Source organism: Rhinichthys klamathensis, unplaced genomic scaffold (assembly GCF_029890125.1).
Source record: "Rhinichthys klamathensis goyatoka isolate OS25496 unplaced genomic scaffold, OSU_Roscu_1.1 h1tg000169l_1, whole genome shotgun sequence".
Classification (NCBI taxonomy): domain Eukaryota; kingdom Metazoa; phylum Chordata; class Actinopteri; order Cypriniformes; family Leuciscidae; genus Rhinichthys; species Rhinichthys klamathensis.
The window spans coordinates 2,559,017-2,573,802 of record NW_026606700.1 but is presented as its reverse complement, the minus strand read 5'-3'; the positions used below and the strand labels follow the sequence as shown (position 1 = coordinate 2,573,802).

Below are 14,786 nucleotides of genomic sequence, written 5' to 3'. Positions count from 1 at the left end.
TATAGACTACGTTTAGCTTTTTACTTCTGGTGATTGATAGTCTTCAAAATTCATAAAAGTTGTTCATTTGTGAAAATGAACAAAATGTGTAAGAATCATAAACTTTTGTTGGTCACAGAGCTTATTTTCTGCAATAATCCAAAAGCTGCGATTAATAAACCCTTTTGCGATACAGTTGAGGAAAGCCTTGACGATTCGTAAAAGCCATTGGAAAAATCCTACTGGGTTTCTATCAAGGGAACCAGGTTGACCTACAAAAATACATCATCACTGCAGCAGCAGGAAAGACATGAGTTTTGGGCGGGACTATCTGTTTGTCTGACCAATCACAGACTGTCTAACAAGTCTTTTTTTTTTTTTTTTTTATTCCTTGTGGTGCAGAAATGACAACTTTAGCTACTCTAAAAAATGTAAAATACCTTCTATGCACCCCCAAGCATTGATCAAATGAATGAACTGTATGAATGTTTTATGGTGTGTGATTTTTTTCGTATGCGCGTTCGTCATGTACGTTAGAAGAACAGACACTGTCCCTTACAGAGACATCGCTCCCTCAGATCTGCAGGCCTGATCACCATCTCACGCACCATCTCCACCGTCCCAAACACAGGGTAAAGCTTCTCTGTGAACCTCTCGCTGTATGTGTAGATGTGCGCGCGCCTTTGGATGTCATAGAAGGACAGCTGCCCCTCCTCATAGTCCAGGTAGACTCCCACCCTCCGCGGGATGAGCGACCGGGGCAAGAAGGTAGGCGGTGCGGTCAGGGCCTTGAGCTCGGACCCCCGCTCCAGCCTGAGGGTGAGGTATCCGCTCTGAGTGTTGAGCGGTCTGTAGCCCTTGCAGACGGCTGATTCTTTGGCCACCCCGAGACGCCAGTCACGGTCGCCCACTTCTACCTCCCAGTACCGGCGTCCTGCCGAGAAGCCCTCTGAGCCGAAACAGCACCACCAGCCGTCGAAGCGCCTCAGACTGCAGGAGACCCCGCGCCGCTCCAGACCACACTGCATACGCTTGCAGTCTTCAGACAGGACAAGGGCAGGGTTGGCCGTCTCTGGGTCAAAAGTCACCTCCACTGTAAAATAAGGCCACACTATGGTTAGATTTATGATTTTAGGTTTATCTTGGAAGGTTTTCAAAAAAGCTAGACATCTAAAAAAAATTTTTTTTTAAAAATGGCAGACTGCCAATTAAAAAAGTTTGATGCTAGGATATTTCTAAAATAATAATGAAATATAGTTATGAGTATAAAATACAGCATACAGACACAAATATTCTGAAAAATTGCCCATTTTATTTTTCTACCACTACTTAAAAAAATCTTTATTTTTCTCATATTGTCCACCATTTGTCATTCTGATATATATATATAAAATGATTGGATACAGAATTATGGACTTAAAATGTATCCAGAATGGATTTACGGTGAAGAGGAAGACAGTACGATTACTGTTAAGTGTTCTCGACCTAGATGGCGATAGATGAGCACCACTATCCTGGTCCAAACTTTATGTGGCACGTTAACTTGTGGTGCTCGTCTATAGGCGTCCTAAGTCAAATGGTAATGCCATGTTGGTAGATTAGCACCTGTAGAATTTCCTTTTGTTGAAAGCCCATATAAAAGTAAAAAGCTACTATGTTTAGATCCATGTCCGACTTCACGAGCGCATTTCTTTACAAAAAAAAAAAGAACGTCTACGGAAGGCTGTATTCTCGCAATGTTTCGACATTAATCTCAAAATATTTCAACTTTATTCTCAAAATATTTCGACTTTATTCTCGAAATGATACGACTTTATAATCTTTTTTTTTTTTCATTTTTTTTTTTCAGATTTATTGTTTTATACGTTACAGTTCAGGGCTTTCGTAATATATATTTATGCATATATTTATACACCATTCAAAAGTAAGTCAGATTTTCTAAAATAAATGAATACTTTTATTCAGCAAGGCTGCATTAAATTGGTCAAAAGTGACAGTAAAGACAAGACATTTATAATGTTTCAAAAGATTTCTTTTTCAAATAAATGCTTTTAAACGTTCAGAATCCTGAACAAAATGTATCATATTTTTGTTTAAATAAAAATATTAAGCAGTGACACATACCTGCAGCATCACATATCCAGTTCCACACTGAAACAAAGAGCAATACTTCTGTGTTACTACATAACATAATAGAAACTATTCCACTGATGGTCTCAGTGACTAGAGTCACTGAATATCAGTTCATTTAAATACTGCATAATAATTGTGTGATTGCTGAAACTATTACTCTCTCACCAATGTGTGGAATGTAGCCAGTGAAATCTAAAAAGACCAGAGAGAGAGATTACCAGAAAGCCCATTCAAGACATGCCAATCATCTTCTCAATATCCAAAGAAATTCAGGTCTGATCTAATAAAACTGGTGTATGTGATTTAAAGGAAACTACCATAAACATAAGCAATATAAGCTTTGTTTTTGCAATTCCATTTGGTGCCACTAGTGGTGCAGAAATCACTTAGGTAACTTAGGCAGCTGTAGGTAATTATCCTTCAAAAAAAGGCATTAATGTCATTGCCTGCTCACCGATCTTCTGGGTCTTTTGTTTTTGTACCAGCCACAGTCTTGGAATGAGCTCCTGCAATGTCAATGGTGGTGCTTGTTATTAGATCAGTTAAAAATATAAATCGCAGATTTTGAATTTTATGCAAGTCTATGAATGTTGTATATGTTTCCAGAGGCATCGCACCTTGTCCAGGTGTTCCCCAAGAACGAGGCCAATGAGCAGCTCCACGGCAGACTGCAGGTGTGACAGGTGACCCCGCTTCCACTGCAGCTCCACGTCATCCAACATCATCAACACCGCCTCACCCGGCCAGATACCGTGCTGGAGAGAGAAACTGATAAATGACTGAAATCATAAAATATTATCTTTTTAAAACACACTTCAGAAACTGTCAATGTCCAAAGTTTTCAGAAGTTCATTTATGTGCATGTGTCACAGTGGAGTTGTTCATAATGAGAGAAAGAGAGATGATACTAACAGTATTTACAGATATTGAGTTACACACAAATGATTCCTAAGAGGACTCTGAGAGATGAATGAATTATTGATTAGGCATCAGAAAGGTGACGCTATATTGAAAGGATACATGTCCCTATAGACTTAAAGGTGTGTAATTTTATCGATGTTTAAATGCTTTCTCGTATCCAGGTTAATGTGTGACAACTATTAGTTAGCTATTTGAAGGTTGACTTCCTCGAAGAGTGTAAACAATGTGGCTAAGACTGGAAAAGGGATAATTCACCCAAAAATGAAAATCCTGTCATCATTTACTCACCCTCATGTTATTCAAAACCTGTATGAGTTTTTTTGTTCTGTTGAGCTAACAGCTAAAAGTTAAAAGTTTTTAGCTGCTGTTTTTAGCTGCTGAGCTAAAAGTTAGTTGACTTCTATAGTAAGTCAATGGCTACCGTAAACTGTCTGGTTACCAAAATTCTTCAAAATATCTTCTTTTGTGTTCAACAGACGAAAGAAACTCATACAGGTTTGGAACGACATGAGGGTGAGTAAATGATGACAGGATGCAGGGATGCCATCAAAACCAGGCTACTGGTTCCCTTGAAATGTTCCTATGGGTTTTTATAGTGGGTTTTTTCAATTTATGAAAGAAATAAGGTCTGTGGTAAACAACTTGATGGTACTTAAACGTCTTGCTCTCAAATGTAAACTGCACACACTCACACCTGAAACGCTCTTATATAGTTACTTATTAGAAACGTTTGTTTTTTTTTGCGTTTTTTTTTAAACAGCTTCAAAATATGGGACGTTTTCGATATGGGAGTGTGTAATTTACTCGAGGGAACCAGTGGCAAATTAGTCTCCCGGGGTTTGACGTCATCCCTGCATGAGACCTTTAACAAAACGTTCTTAGAACATATTCATGTAAGCTGGATAGCATTAATGACACAGTACACTACATTTATTTAGGTATTGTTGCATAATGCATACTGTTTTACATACTATTAAAATTGTAGGTAGTATAAAGTGTACACTATGCAGTAAGCTAGAAGTGTTTGGCAAACCTGTCATTATTTTAATTGAAAAACTGTACAAGGCAATGGTGAGTTTCCATTTATACAGCTTAACGGGTTGTGCATGTCTCTCTCAGGTCAGTCAGCGAGGTCGTTTGTAATCAACACAGTCGGACAAGAGGATCATAGCAAGGTTAATATCCTAATACTTAATCAGAGAGCAACCCAAGACTAAGACCCATAGACAGAGAGAGAGAGAGACAGACACTTCATTTACAGCATGGATTGATATTAAATTACACATTCATAAACAAATTACCCCTGACAAAGAGACAGAATGTTGTAACCATTAATATATTTACCGATATAAACGTATTTGCTATATAGAGACCCACTAAACATTACCAGCCAAAAGTTTGTACATGCTTGATTGAATATGTTTCTCAGGATATAACAAACTTTTTGATATAATGGCTTATGCTTAAATAACTGAAATTAGTTTTGTAGACAAATATAACTTACGCCCTCCTATGAATTTATTTCGCAAGATAAATACGTGTTACATGTACATGTACTCCTTCAATACGGTTAAAAAAGCACCCCGGGATGCACCTCATGAGGTTGAGAAAATGGCTGGTAGAGTATGTGCAGATGTTTCTGATCCTCACCGGGTGTCTGTTGCGCTGTCCTCTGGTCCAGTCCATGATGATCCTTTTATAAGAGCCCATGTCATGCTCTCCTCCCTGCTCAAGCATGCTCAGTAAATGACTCTTCCAGTCCCGCTTTTCGGGATGCAGATCGGTATAAACTTGCATGGGCTTCTCCGTATTTTCCTGCACAGCGTGTAAAAAAAACACAAGACTTGGAATTTTATGATACTTTTATGGTGTATTTGAATATTGAAATCTCCAGTCCCCATTTATTATCTGTATAGAAAAATGTGAAATTTTTTTTTTAAATGTATCTTTTTGTGTAAGAAAATCAGTCAAATGGCTTATCATTTTTGGGTGACCTATTCCTTTAACCTTGGCAACCCCATTTAGACATTCAGGGCACATTTACATGACAACCATGTACTAAAAATGGAAAAGTTTTTCGCAAAAAGACGCCAACATTGTCAAAACGATCCCGTTCACACGGATCAGCAAAACTGATGTAAATAAAAGCTGTATTATTGTACTATGCAGGCCAGTAGTTGGCAATGTCAATTTGTAAAGGAAAACTACGTGCCACTGCCTATACATAATACACATGACGATGGATTCAAAACTCAGGGGCCATTTACACAACACTGTTTTCAACTAAAAACGGAAAACTTTTAATGCATTTTGGCCGTTCATTTACACGACAACGGCATTTGAAAATGATACCGTTATCATCTCTGTGTAAACTACAAAAACGTGATTTTTTGGTGTGAAAGCGGTGGCGTCATGGCACTTCTTTTCAACTTCTTTTGTCTATACGAGAAAAAACCCAATAGAAAAACTTTTCTGTTTTTAGTACATCGTTGTCATGTAAACGTACCCTTAATGCAATTCACCCCTCACCGGAAGCCCGGGGTGGGGGGTTGTGGTTTTTTTTGTGAAGGGTCAATTTCAATTTTGCAACATGTTTGATTCAGTATCAGTGATTCTGAAAATAATTGCCTCAGAAACTAGAGGCCTATTCAGCCCCTTGAGCTGACATTTATGACGCAGTAAACTTTTTAATAAACAGCCCGTGTCTGACTCAAATCAATTACTTTGATTTCTCAGAAGAAATGTGCTGACAACAAGCTTTTTTAAAAGTACACTAAATCCGAGAGGCGGACGCCCTGGAGCGAACTACAGCTCAACACTTTTCTCAAGGACACAAAAGTGCTGCGGACTACAGTATACTATAACTTACAAACAAACCACGATTAGAGCTTGATCCTTTGAAAACTGACACAGAATTTTAAACCCTTAAGCCACTGGACCTGTCAGTCAGCCTGACATAAACAGACTATCTGGTTACTATGGGGACTGGTGGCACTTTGAGTCTAAAGCAGGATTTTATCTAAATATAACACACGGTTCTAACCAACCAACATCAGCCTGTAATTAAAGTCATGCAGATCCTGAGAAATAACAGCTGTCTGAAAAACCGTGTGTATCTCCTTTCGGATGCGAAAGTTTATTTGCTGAGGAACAGGGTTTTGCACCATTCAAAAAATTAACTGAGAATGTTTGTTACCATTCTATTTATATCCTGAACTTAAATTTAGGTAGAAAATCTGATGAAAAATTATCATTTAAATTTAAGGAAGTACATTTAAAATGAATGTAACTGCTTTTTTAATATATAAAAATATTATAATAAAATATTAATAATACAATTTTTAGTATGATTATTATACACACAACATAAGGGACATTTATATTTTATTATAAATTTCACTTCATTTTAAACTTTTATTATGTATACACTACCATTCAAAAGTTTGGGGTCAGTAAGATTTTTTATTTTATTTACAGAGATTAATATTTATTCAGCAATGACACATTAAATTGATAAAAGGAGACATTAAAGACATTTACAATGTTGCAAAATATTTCTATTTCATATAAATTCTGTTCTTCTGAACTTTCTATTCATCAAAGAATCCTGAAAAAAAGTATCACAGTTTACACAACAAATATTAGTAGCACAAGTGTTTTCAACATTGATAATAATCAAAATGTTTCTTGAGCAGCAAATAATCATATTAGAATTATTTATTAATCAAGCTGAAAATTCAGCTTTACCGTCACAGGAATAAATTACATTTCAAAATATATTCAAATATAAAACAGTTATTTGAAATTGTAATAATATTTTACAATATTAGTGTTTTTACTGTATTTTTGACTAAATAAATGTAGCCTTAGTGAGCATAAGAGACTTCTTTCAAAAACATTAAATAAATCTTACCGACCCCAAACTTTTGAACGGTAGTGCATATAATTATAATTAGTATATATTAGTAACATAAATATAGTATAGTTTAGTATAAATTATAGTTATAGTATAAAATTACAATTAATAAATACAAATTTCAATAATATCTTTCTATAATATTATCAGCTAGTCTGTTATACATGAATAAATGTAATCAGTTATATGGACCATGACAGAATAAGTCATCTATTTTAGTCTTGATGAAGCAGCTTATAGATAGAGATAGAAGATAGAAACCTTTAACAGGACACATAAGAATAGATCTGTGTTGTGTTGAACAAATTCAATTCCTGTTGTGTGTTGAATTTCTTTAAAGTGCAACTGAGTAAATTCCTCTGCCTGTGATTGAGTTCATGTTCTCTAACCTTCATCTCCAGAACGTTGGCGGTCTCCACAATGAACTCTCGACAGGCGTGCGGAGGCCACACGTCCTCTCCGGTCCAGATGTGAGCCAGAATATCTGTCCTCTGAAAGACATCAGCATAAGAGGTTCCAACAGAGAGTTCGAAAATGTGTGTAGAAATCTATTGGAAATCTCTGAGTTGATGGCAGTGAATTCCTTCGTTGATCCTGGCTAAAGAAAAGCCAGGCACAATGCAATAATGTATTTGTCTCACCTGACAGATCCTGTTGAGTTCTCGCGCGAGCTCCATTATAAACAGCTGACTCTCTGTTAATGGCTCTTTCTTTACGTGTTTCACTCTTTTCCGCGTCTCCTGTACAGAGATTTGGAAACTATGGAGAAACTAAAGCTACACCAGGCTGAACTTTTTTTTCTTTTCTTTCTGAAAGTCATGAACATTTCCACCACATCACAAATAATACAATTGTGTCTGATAGCATGAAATGACAGTTAAACATGTTGGATTATAACTGCCGACTCCTTTGTTCTGCATTATGTATCCTCCATACTAGAGCTGCAAAACTAATTGTTAAAAGATTGCGATCTCAATTCAAACACCCACGCGATCTTATTCCAATTCATTAAAAAAATCACTGTGGAACATTTAAATCTGTGTTTGCGCAGCCGCTGAGCCAGAGAGCAGCTGCCACGTAGGTATGAAACAGCTTCACAAACAGGGATAAAGTACTGGGATAAAAGTTTATAGTTCAGATATAAACTTATGTCTACGGAAACAATCAAGATGGCGGTTCAAATAATGATTGTATCATTATAATGATTGTATATCCAGTAATGAAACAAGTGAAGTAGCCTATTTATTACTGAGTCATTGAATCATTCATTCAAGAGATTCGTTCAAAAACACTGATTCATCCAGACAGTAATGAAACAAGTATTTATGACTGAGTCATTGAATCATTCATTCAAGAGATTCTTCAAAAACACTGATTCATCTAGACGGTAATGAAACAAGTATTTATGACTGAGTCATTGAATCATTCATTCAAGAGATTCTTCAAAAACACTGATTCATCTAGAGTCCAGACTGTAATGAAACAAGTATTTATGACTGAGTCATTGAATCATTCATTCAAGAGATTCGTTCAAAAACACTGATTCATCCAGACAGTAATGAAACAAGTATTTATGACCGAGTCATTGAATCATTCATTCAAGAGATTCTTCAAAAACACTGATTCATCCAGACGGTAATGAAACAAGTATTTATGACTGAGTCATTGAATCATTCATTCAAGAGATTCTTCAAAAACACTGATTCATCTAGAGTCCAGACTGTAATGAAACAAGTATTTATGACTGAGTCATTGAATCATTCATTCAAGAGATTCGTTCAAAAACACTGATTCATCCAGACAGTAATGAAACAAGTATTTATGACCGAGTCATTGAATCATTCATTCAAGAGATTCGTTCAAAAACACTGATTCATCCAGACAGTAATGAAACAAGTATTTATGACTGAGTCATTGAATCATTCATTCAAGAGATTCTTCAAAAACACTGATTCATCCGGACGGTAATGAAACAAGTATTTATGACCGAGTCATTGAATCATTCATTCAAGAGATTCTTCAAAAACACTGATTCATCCAGACAGTAATGAAACAAGTATTTATGACTGAGTCATTGAATCATTCATTCAAGAGATTCGTTCAAAAACACTGATTCATCCAGACAGTAATGAAACAAGTATTTATGACCGAGTCATTGAATCATTCATTCAAGAGATTCGTTCAAAAACACTGATTCATCCAGACAGTAATGAAACAAGTATTTATGACCGAGTCATTGAATCATTCATTCAAGAGATTCGTTCAAAAACACTGATTCATCCAGACAGTAATGAAACAAGTATTTATGACCGAGTCATTGAATCATTCATTCAAGAGATTCTTCAAAAACACTGATTCATCTAGACAGTAATGAAACAAGTATTTATGACCGAGTCATTGAATCATTCATTCAAGAGATTGGTTCAAAAACACTGATTCATCCAGACAGTAATGAAACAAGTATTTATGACCGAGTCATTGAATCATTCATTCAAGAGATTCGTTCAAAAACACTGATTCATCTAGACAGTAATGAAACAAGTATTTATGACCGAGTCATTGAATCATTCATTCAAGAGATTCGTTCAAAAACACTGATTCATCTAGACAGTAATGAAACAAGTATTTATGACCGAGTCATTGAATCATTCATTCAAGAGATTCGTTCAAAAACACTGATTCATCTAGACAGTAATGAAACAAGTATTTATGACCGAGTCATTGAATCATTCATTCAAGAGATTCGTTCAAAAACACTGATTCATCCAGACTGTAATGAAACAAGTATTTATGACTGAGTCATTGATTCATTCATTCAAAACGATTTTTAAAAAATAACTATTTCAAATGAATTTACAAGCAATTAAAATTTTGTCAGAACCTCTCCTAAATTACATGTTTGTTTAATTGTCTGTTTAAAATTGTGGGAGAATCGTGATCTCCTCTATTAATAATAAATTTAAATAAACGTGATTCTCAATTTATCCAGAATCGTGCAGCTCTACTACTCACACACAATTAAATAACATTTTCATAGTAAATAAGTAATAACATATTATTATTAAACTTTCAGCATAAGTTTTGACCAAATACATACTGTACATACATACTGTACACGTCTCATCTCTTTGAAAAACAAGTATATTACTTTAATAGCAGGCAGACTTGTTATGGTGGTGGTGGTAATTATGGACAAATAAGTTAGTTTTAATAAAAATCAACTCATCTGACATACAGCAGTGGCCAAAAGTGATGTCCGGACTAGAAAAATGGACATCTTCATCCTTTATTCAAATATATAAAAAATGTGTTAATGATTTTGTAAGCATATTGCATAGTTGTGCTTGGAGTCAATTGTTTTATATGTGATAACGCAATGAAAACATGCCAAATTGTATGGACATCATTTTTGGTAACACTTTATTAGTACATGTACTACTATAGTAACAACAAAAAAGTAAATCATGGATAATTACAACTCACCCTAACCATACCTCAAGTCTATAGTAAGTACATGTAGTTAATTCATGTTACTCAATACTTATTTGAGTAAGTACAATAACTATGTCACCTTAAAATAAAGTGTAACCTAGTTTTTAATGCAAAACTGATTATGTTGTAGTCAATGCATGCTTTTTCCTGAGAGCTTTTTGTTTTTCTTTAGATTTTTTTTTTTGCATAGTAAAATTAAACCTGTAATGTAGTTTGTCACATAAATACCTCAACCAAGTTTAATGTTTTGTTATTCCCTCAAATTTAAAAAATATTAAATATTTTCCTCATATTTGGATGGTACTTGAACTTATAGGGACATTAAAAGCAATGACATCACTTTTGGCTCATACTGTACACGTGCCTGTCACTGTAAAAAAAAAAAAAAGCCCGGATTTTTATGAATTTTACTGATAAACCCTTTGATGAAATGAATGAATGAATGACACACTGTACCTTGAGACGAAACTTGAGCTTCTTTGCTGGCTCAATGAGGAACTGAAGGCAATCTTTCATCATATCGGCAGGCTGACGTGACCCTGTTAGAAACCTGAAAGTAACGGAGTGTAGAATACAGCAAGAGAGGAAAAGAGAGATTTGAGATGTTTAGGATCTGATGATGTAAATGAGGGAGTGTAGCAGCTGAGACAGATGGGAGGGGTTTGTAAAAAAGCCTTTTTCTCAGAACTCAGCAAACTCAACAGACTCAACCTGCAACGACGCAATATTTTTTGATCACTCTGCGGCTCTGCTCTGTTTAGCTCGTTCCGACAGTGGGTCCTGCAGGTCCAGAGAGACCCGCGGAAGCAGCGAGAGCACTTTTAATGGAAGCTCGGGGACAGAGTGGGATGCGGTTGTGCCGAATCAGCACGTCTTCTCAGCGTTTCTCCAGCACACCCACACAACCTGCCAAAGCACCTCAACTCCCAGCCCGTTCCCAAATCTTCAGAAACCAAATGTTCAAAAGCAGCTTATAATATACACGCAACATAGCCCAAATGTCTGAGACAACTAGTGAAATGGCTTCTATTTCAAATTTCTCTAATTTAAGACTTCATTTCTTCCATTACAAATGATATAAACAGCATGCCAATTTGAGTGCAAAAAATACACATACATTTCATGATGTCTTAGAATTTGGTTTGTCTTTTGCTTTAATGACAGAAACGTGATGATTATGTTATTTAGCATGATTTGAGAATGATCTAATTTGTTTACACTTGATTAGTAACCTAGAAATAGAGCAATATAATACATATTTCTTCATAATGTTGTCATAATATTTCTTTGTTTTAAAGTTGGCATGAAACAGAATTTGAGATATCTTTTCTTCCCTATTGTGAGTGACGTATATCAGAGTGAAACGACTTCTCAAACAATTGATTGGATGGTTGGATGTTTGTGGTTTGCTATTGGTTGTTCTCATGTGAGTGACAGGTTGATCCCACCCTCGTGCCACTAACCACGTCTGGCGAGAAGAGAAGAGACGTCGCTGCAAGAGGGAGGGGAAGGTATTTTAATTAAAGATTATGAGGCACATGAATAAAAAATTAAAAATAAATGATGATTTACACAGATAAATCATTTAGATTTAAATTATGGAAGCTTGTTCCCACCACTAAATAAAAAAGGCAAATTTTTATCTCACAATTGTGAGTTTATATCTCGCAATTGTGAGAAAAAACTCCGAATTGTGAGATGTAAACGTCGCAATTATCTTTTTATTATTTTTATTATTATTTATTGCTTCCATAATAAATAGTGCAATGTTCCATAAAAAAAGAAAACGAAAAAATAATTTTGATTTTATGGTGACTTTAAAATGTACCACTTACTGTTTATTTCCAGGTTTAAAATGTCAATGTTCAGACTTCTGGACATCACTGTAACATGCATTTTTCAGATTAACTGTATTTTTTATTTATTTTTTGACAATAAGAATGAAGGAAGAATAAAACAGGCTTCCTATAAATTAAGAAGTTTGTACATTTACAAGATACACTGAGAAAAAAGCATTGACACTATACTGTATGTTTCACAAATACAGTAAAATTAGGCAAGGTCCTTCATTTTATGTTGTTTTGGCACATTAAAGCAATGTCACACAAGAGGAAAAAACCACTTCAGAGTACTCACATTTATTTATGATTAACTATACCTGTCGAATTGACATGATAAATGGAGTTTAAAGTCTGTAGCCTACATTTACATGGTGCACCGAGAACCACTTACATCCTTAGGGAGCCAATAACGCAACTCAGCCAGACTCTGATATAATTAATGATCAGCTACTCTGAACAATCATGTTCCTCTGGTGTGCAATATGCACTTGTTTTATTTAGGCTCTAATGAAGTTACTTTCATTTATTTATGATGAATTAAAACTGCTGACTTAGGCGAATGAACATGATTAATAAAAGAAGCCGAAAGTCCCTACATTTACAGTACATGGTGCCCTAAAAAATGCACTACATCAATCAGGGAACGGTCTCTGGAATTCACGCTCTGCTTCTGTAAACTGTAAACCCCGCCTACTTTGATTTGATTGGCCATCTCAATCATATTGTCATTGACGAGCGCTGTTAGACCGCTGAAGCAGACCAGACTAAAAATGTAACTTCTGAACCCTATTTGTCATTCTAACAACATACAGAGTGGTCCAATTTGGCCATTTCTAATTATTTAATTATTACAACAGCAACTCAGAACACTCAAGAAACCACGTAGCAACACCCTAGTAACCGCCTATAACACTCAACCACTTAAGCACTTGTTTTCAGCCTGGCAAAGTGTTGGCAGTATCACACCACGTGTCAGGTCGGGAATAGAGACAGATTATAGGTCTTGACAGATTCGGACACACAAACCACGTGAACGAACACAAGGAGCCACTGATCCTTTAAGCGAATTAAACCAGGAACCCTGCGTGTAATGTGAGTGTGAGTGTGTGCTGTTGGATGAAGGTTAAAAAGCTGCTAAAGGCAGACACTTTCATTGTCATTAAAAGGGAAATATCACTTATTTGCGTTTTATTAATACAAATAAGTGTTCTTTTATATAATAATAATAATAATTTAGGTTACATCTTCTTTTAAGGTGTCGTATTTACATTGTACTTACTTCCTCAATTAAGTACCGGTAGCCTACTGAGCAAGCTATTAATTAACTACATGCACTGACTATAGAGTTACGGTTAGGGTTTGGTTTAGTTAGCCTACTTGCAATTATGCATGATTTACTGTTATTGCTATAAGTACAATACAATAACGTGTTACCATAATTTATTATAATTTTTATCATTATAACCGTTTTGGCATCTCATTTATCAATACGACGTCAGGGCATTTAGAAAAACGAAATAATATAAAAACTCATTCATTTCTTATGTTTCTTTATGAAAGCATAAAATAAATGAAGACGTCATAATTCTCTTCAAACTCAGAGAAGCGCAATGCAGTCATAATTTTACGCAGGTCCTCCTATATAAAATGCATTAAATATAACAGAAGCACCGCTGCTAATGACAGAAGTTGTACTAAGATGAAAGTCACGTACCTTTCTGTGTAACCTTTCGAAATATCCTCAGAAAGTTTTTCTACAACACAACCTCATTTCATGTTTGAGCATCTCGAATGGCCTCGCCTCAGCAGTCAGGATTGGAGTGTGCTGTATCTCGTGGTGACCAATAGGCGCTCGCGTCTTTTTGGTACTTTAGCAAAAGCCTTGTTCATCGATCGTGTATTTCCGTAAAGTTTCCGAACGAAGCCGAAGGACTCCTCGTATATTTTCGTAACATTACCGAACTAGGGCGAGTGCCATGGAGAGCCTTTTCTGGCCTTGCTATTTAAAAGACATCCAGCAGAGGGCGCGGTTGTTTAGCATTTCTGATCCCATTTGCTCTTATACATTCGACGCATGTCCTAAGTTGAAAAATGTACTTTATTTATTAAATACATACATAATCTTATATGTGACATTGATATTCAATTCATCTTACACTTTTTAAATTACGTAAATAATTATTATATTTTATAGTACCTTAAATTTGAACCTCTACTACATTTCTACTTTGCTATTGATGTTATTTATTGCATATTTTCATATTGTTCTGCATTAATAAATGAAAACAAAACTTTACTCAGTAAATAACCTGGCTGTAGCTTTAGCTATCCTTCAAAAACAGATCAAACTTAAAATACAAAATTTTATTGAAAATAGAAAGGACAAAAAATATAGATAAACATAAATGCTGTTATGCACATGAGAAAAACAAAAAAGCATTATCTCATTAACAGCTGAAAATTAATGCCCTATAAAGGTCACTTTTAAATCTTTTCAGTTTTCA

At 35.4% G+C, this 14,786-nt stretch overlaps 1 protein-coding gene across 1 annotated transcript; it reads right to left on the bottom strand.

The window, feature by feature from the left end:
• Positions 1–357: 357 nt before the first annotated feature.
• zgc:194990 (uncharacterized protein LOC568410 homolog) lies at positions 358–14,167 on the bottom strand. Its single transcript, XM_056259683.1, has 10 exons — positions 13,997–14,167; positions 10,898–10,991; positions 7,591–7,689; positions 7,339–7,440; positions 4,684–4,848; positions 2,730–2,867; positions 2,567–2,618; positions 2,278–2,304; positions 2,104–2,130; positions 358–1,072 (listed from the first exon to the last, which is right to left on the bottom strand). Exons 2-10 carry the CDS (start codon positions 10,958–10,960, stop codon positions 513–515), a joined length of 1,233 nt encoding a protein of 410 aa, XP_056115658.1. The 5' UTR covers positions 10,961–10,991; positions 13,997–14,167; the 3' UTR covers positions 358–512.
• Between the last annotated feature and the right edge of the window lie 619 nt (positions 14,168–14,786).

Excerpts from the sequence above, each read along its gene's own strand:
- zgc:194990 (XM_056259683.1), bottom strand. The coding sequence starts at position 10,960 with ATGATGAAAGATTGCCTTCAGTTCCTCATTGAGCCAGCAAAGAAGCTC. Across the intron at positions 7,690-10,897 it reads AGCTCAAGTTTCGTCTCAAG|GAGACGCGGAAAAGAGTGAA; the intron begins GTACAGTGTGTC and ends ATCTCTGTACAG. Across the intron at positions 2,619-2,729 it reads TTGGGGAACACCTGGACAAG|GAGCTCATTCCAAGACTGTG; the intron begins GTGCGATGCCTC and ends TTGACATTGCAG.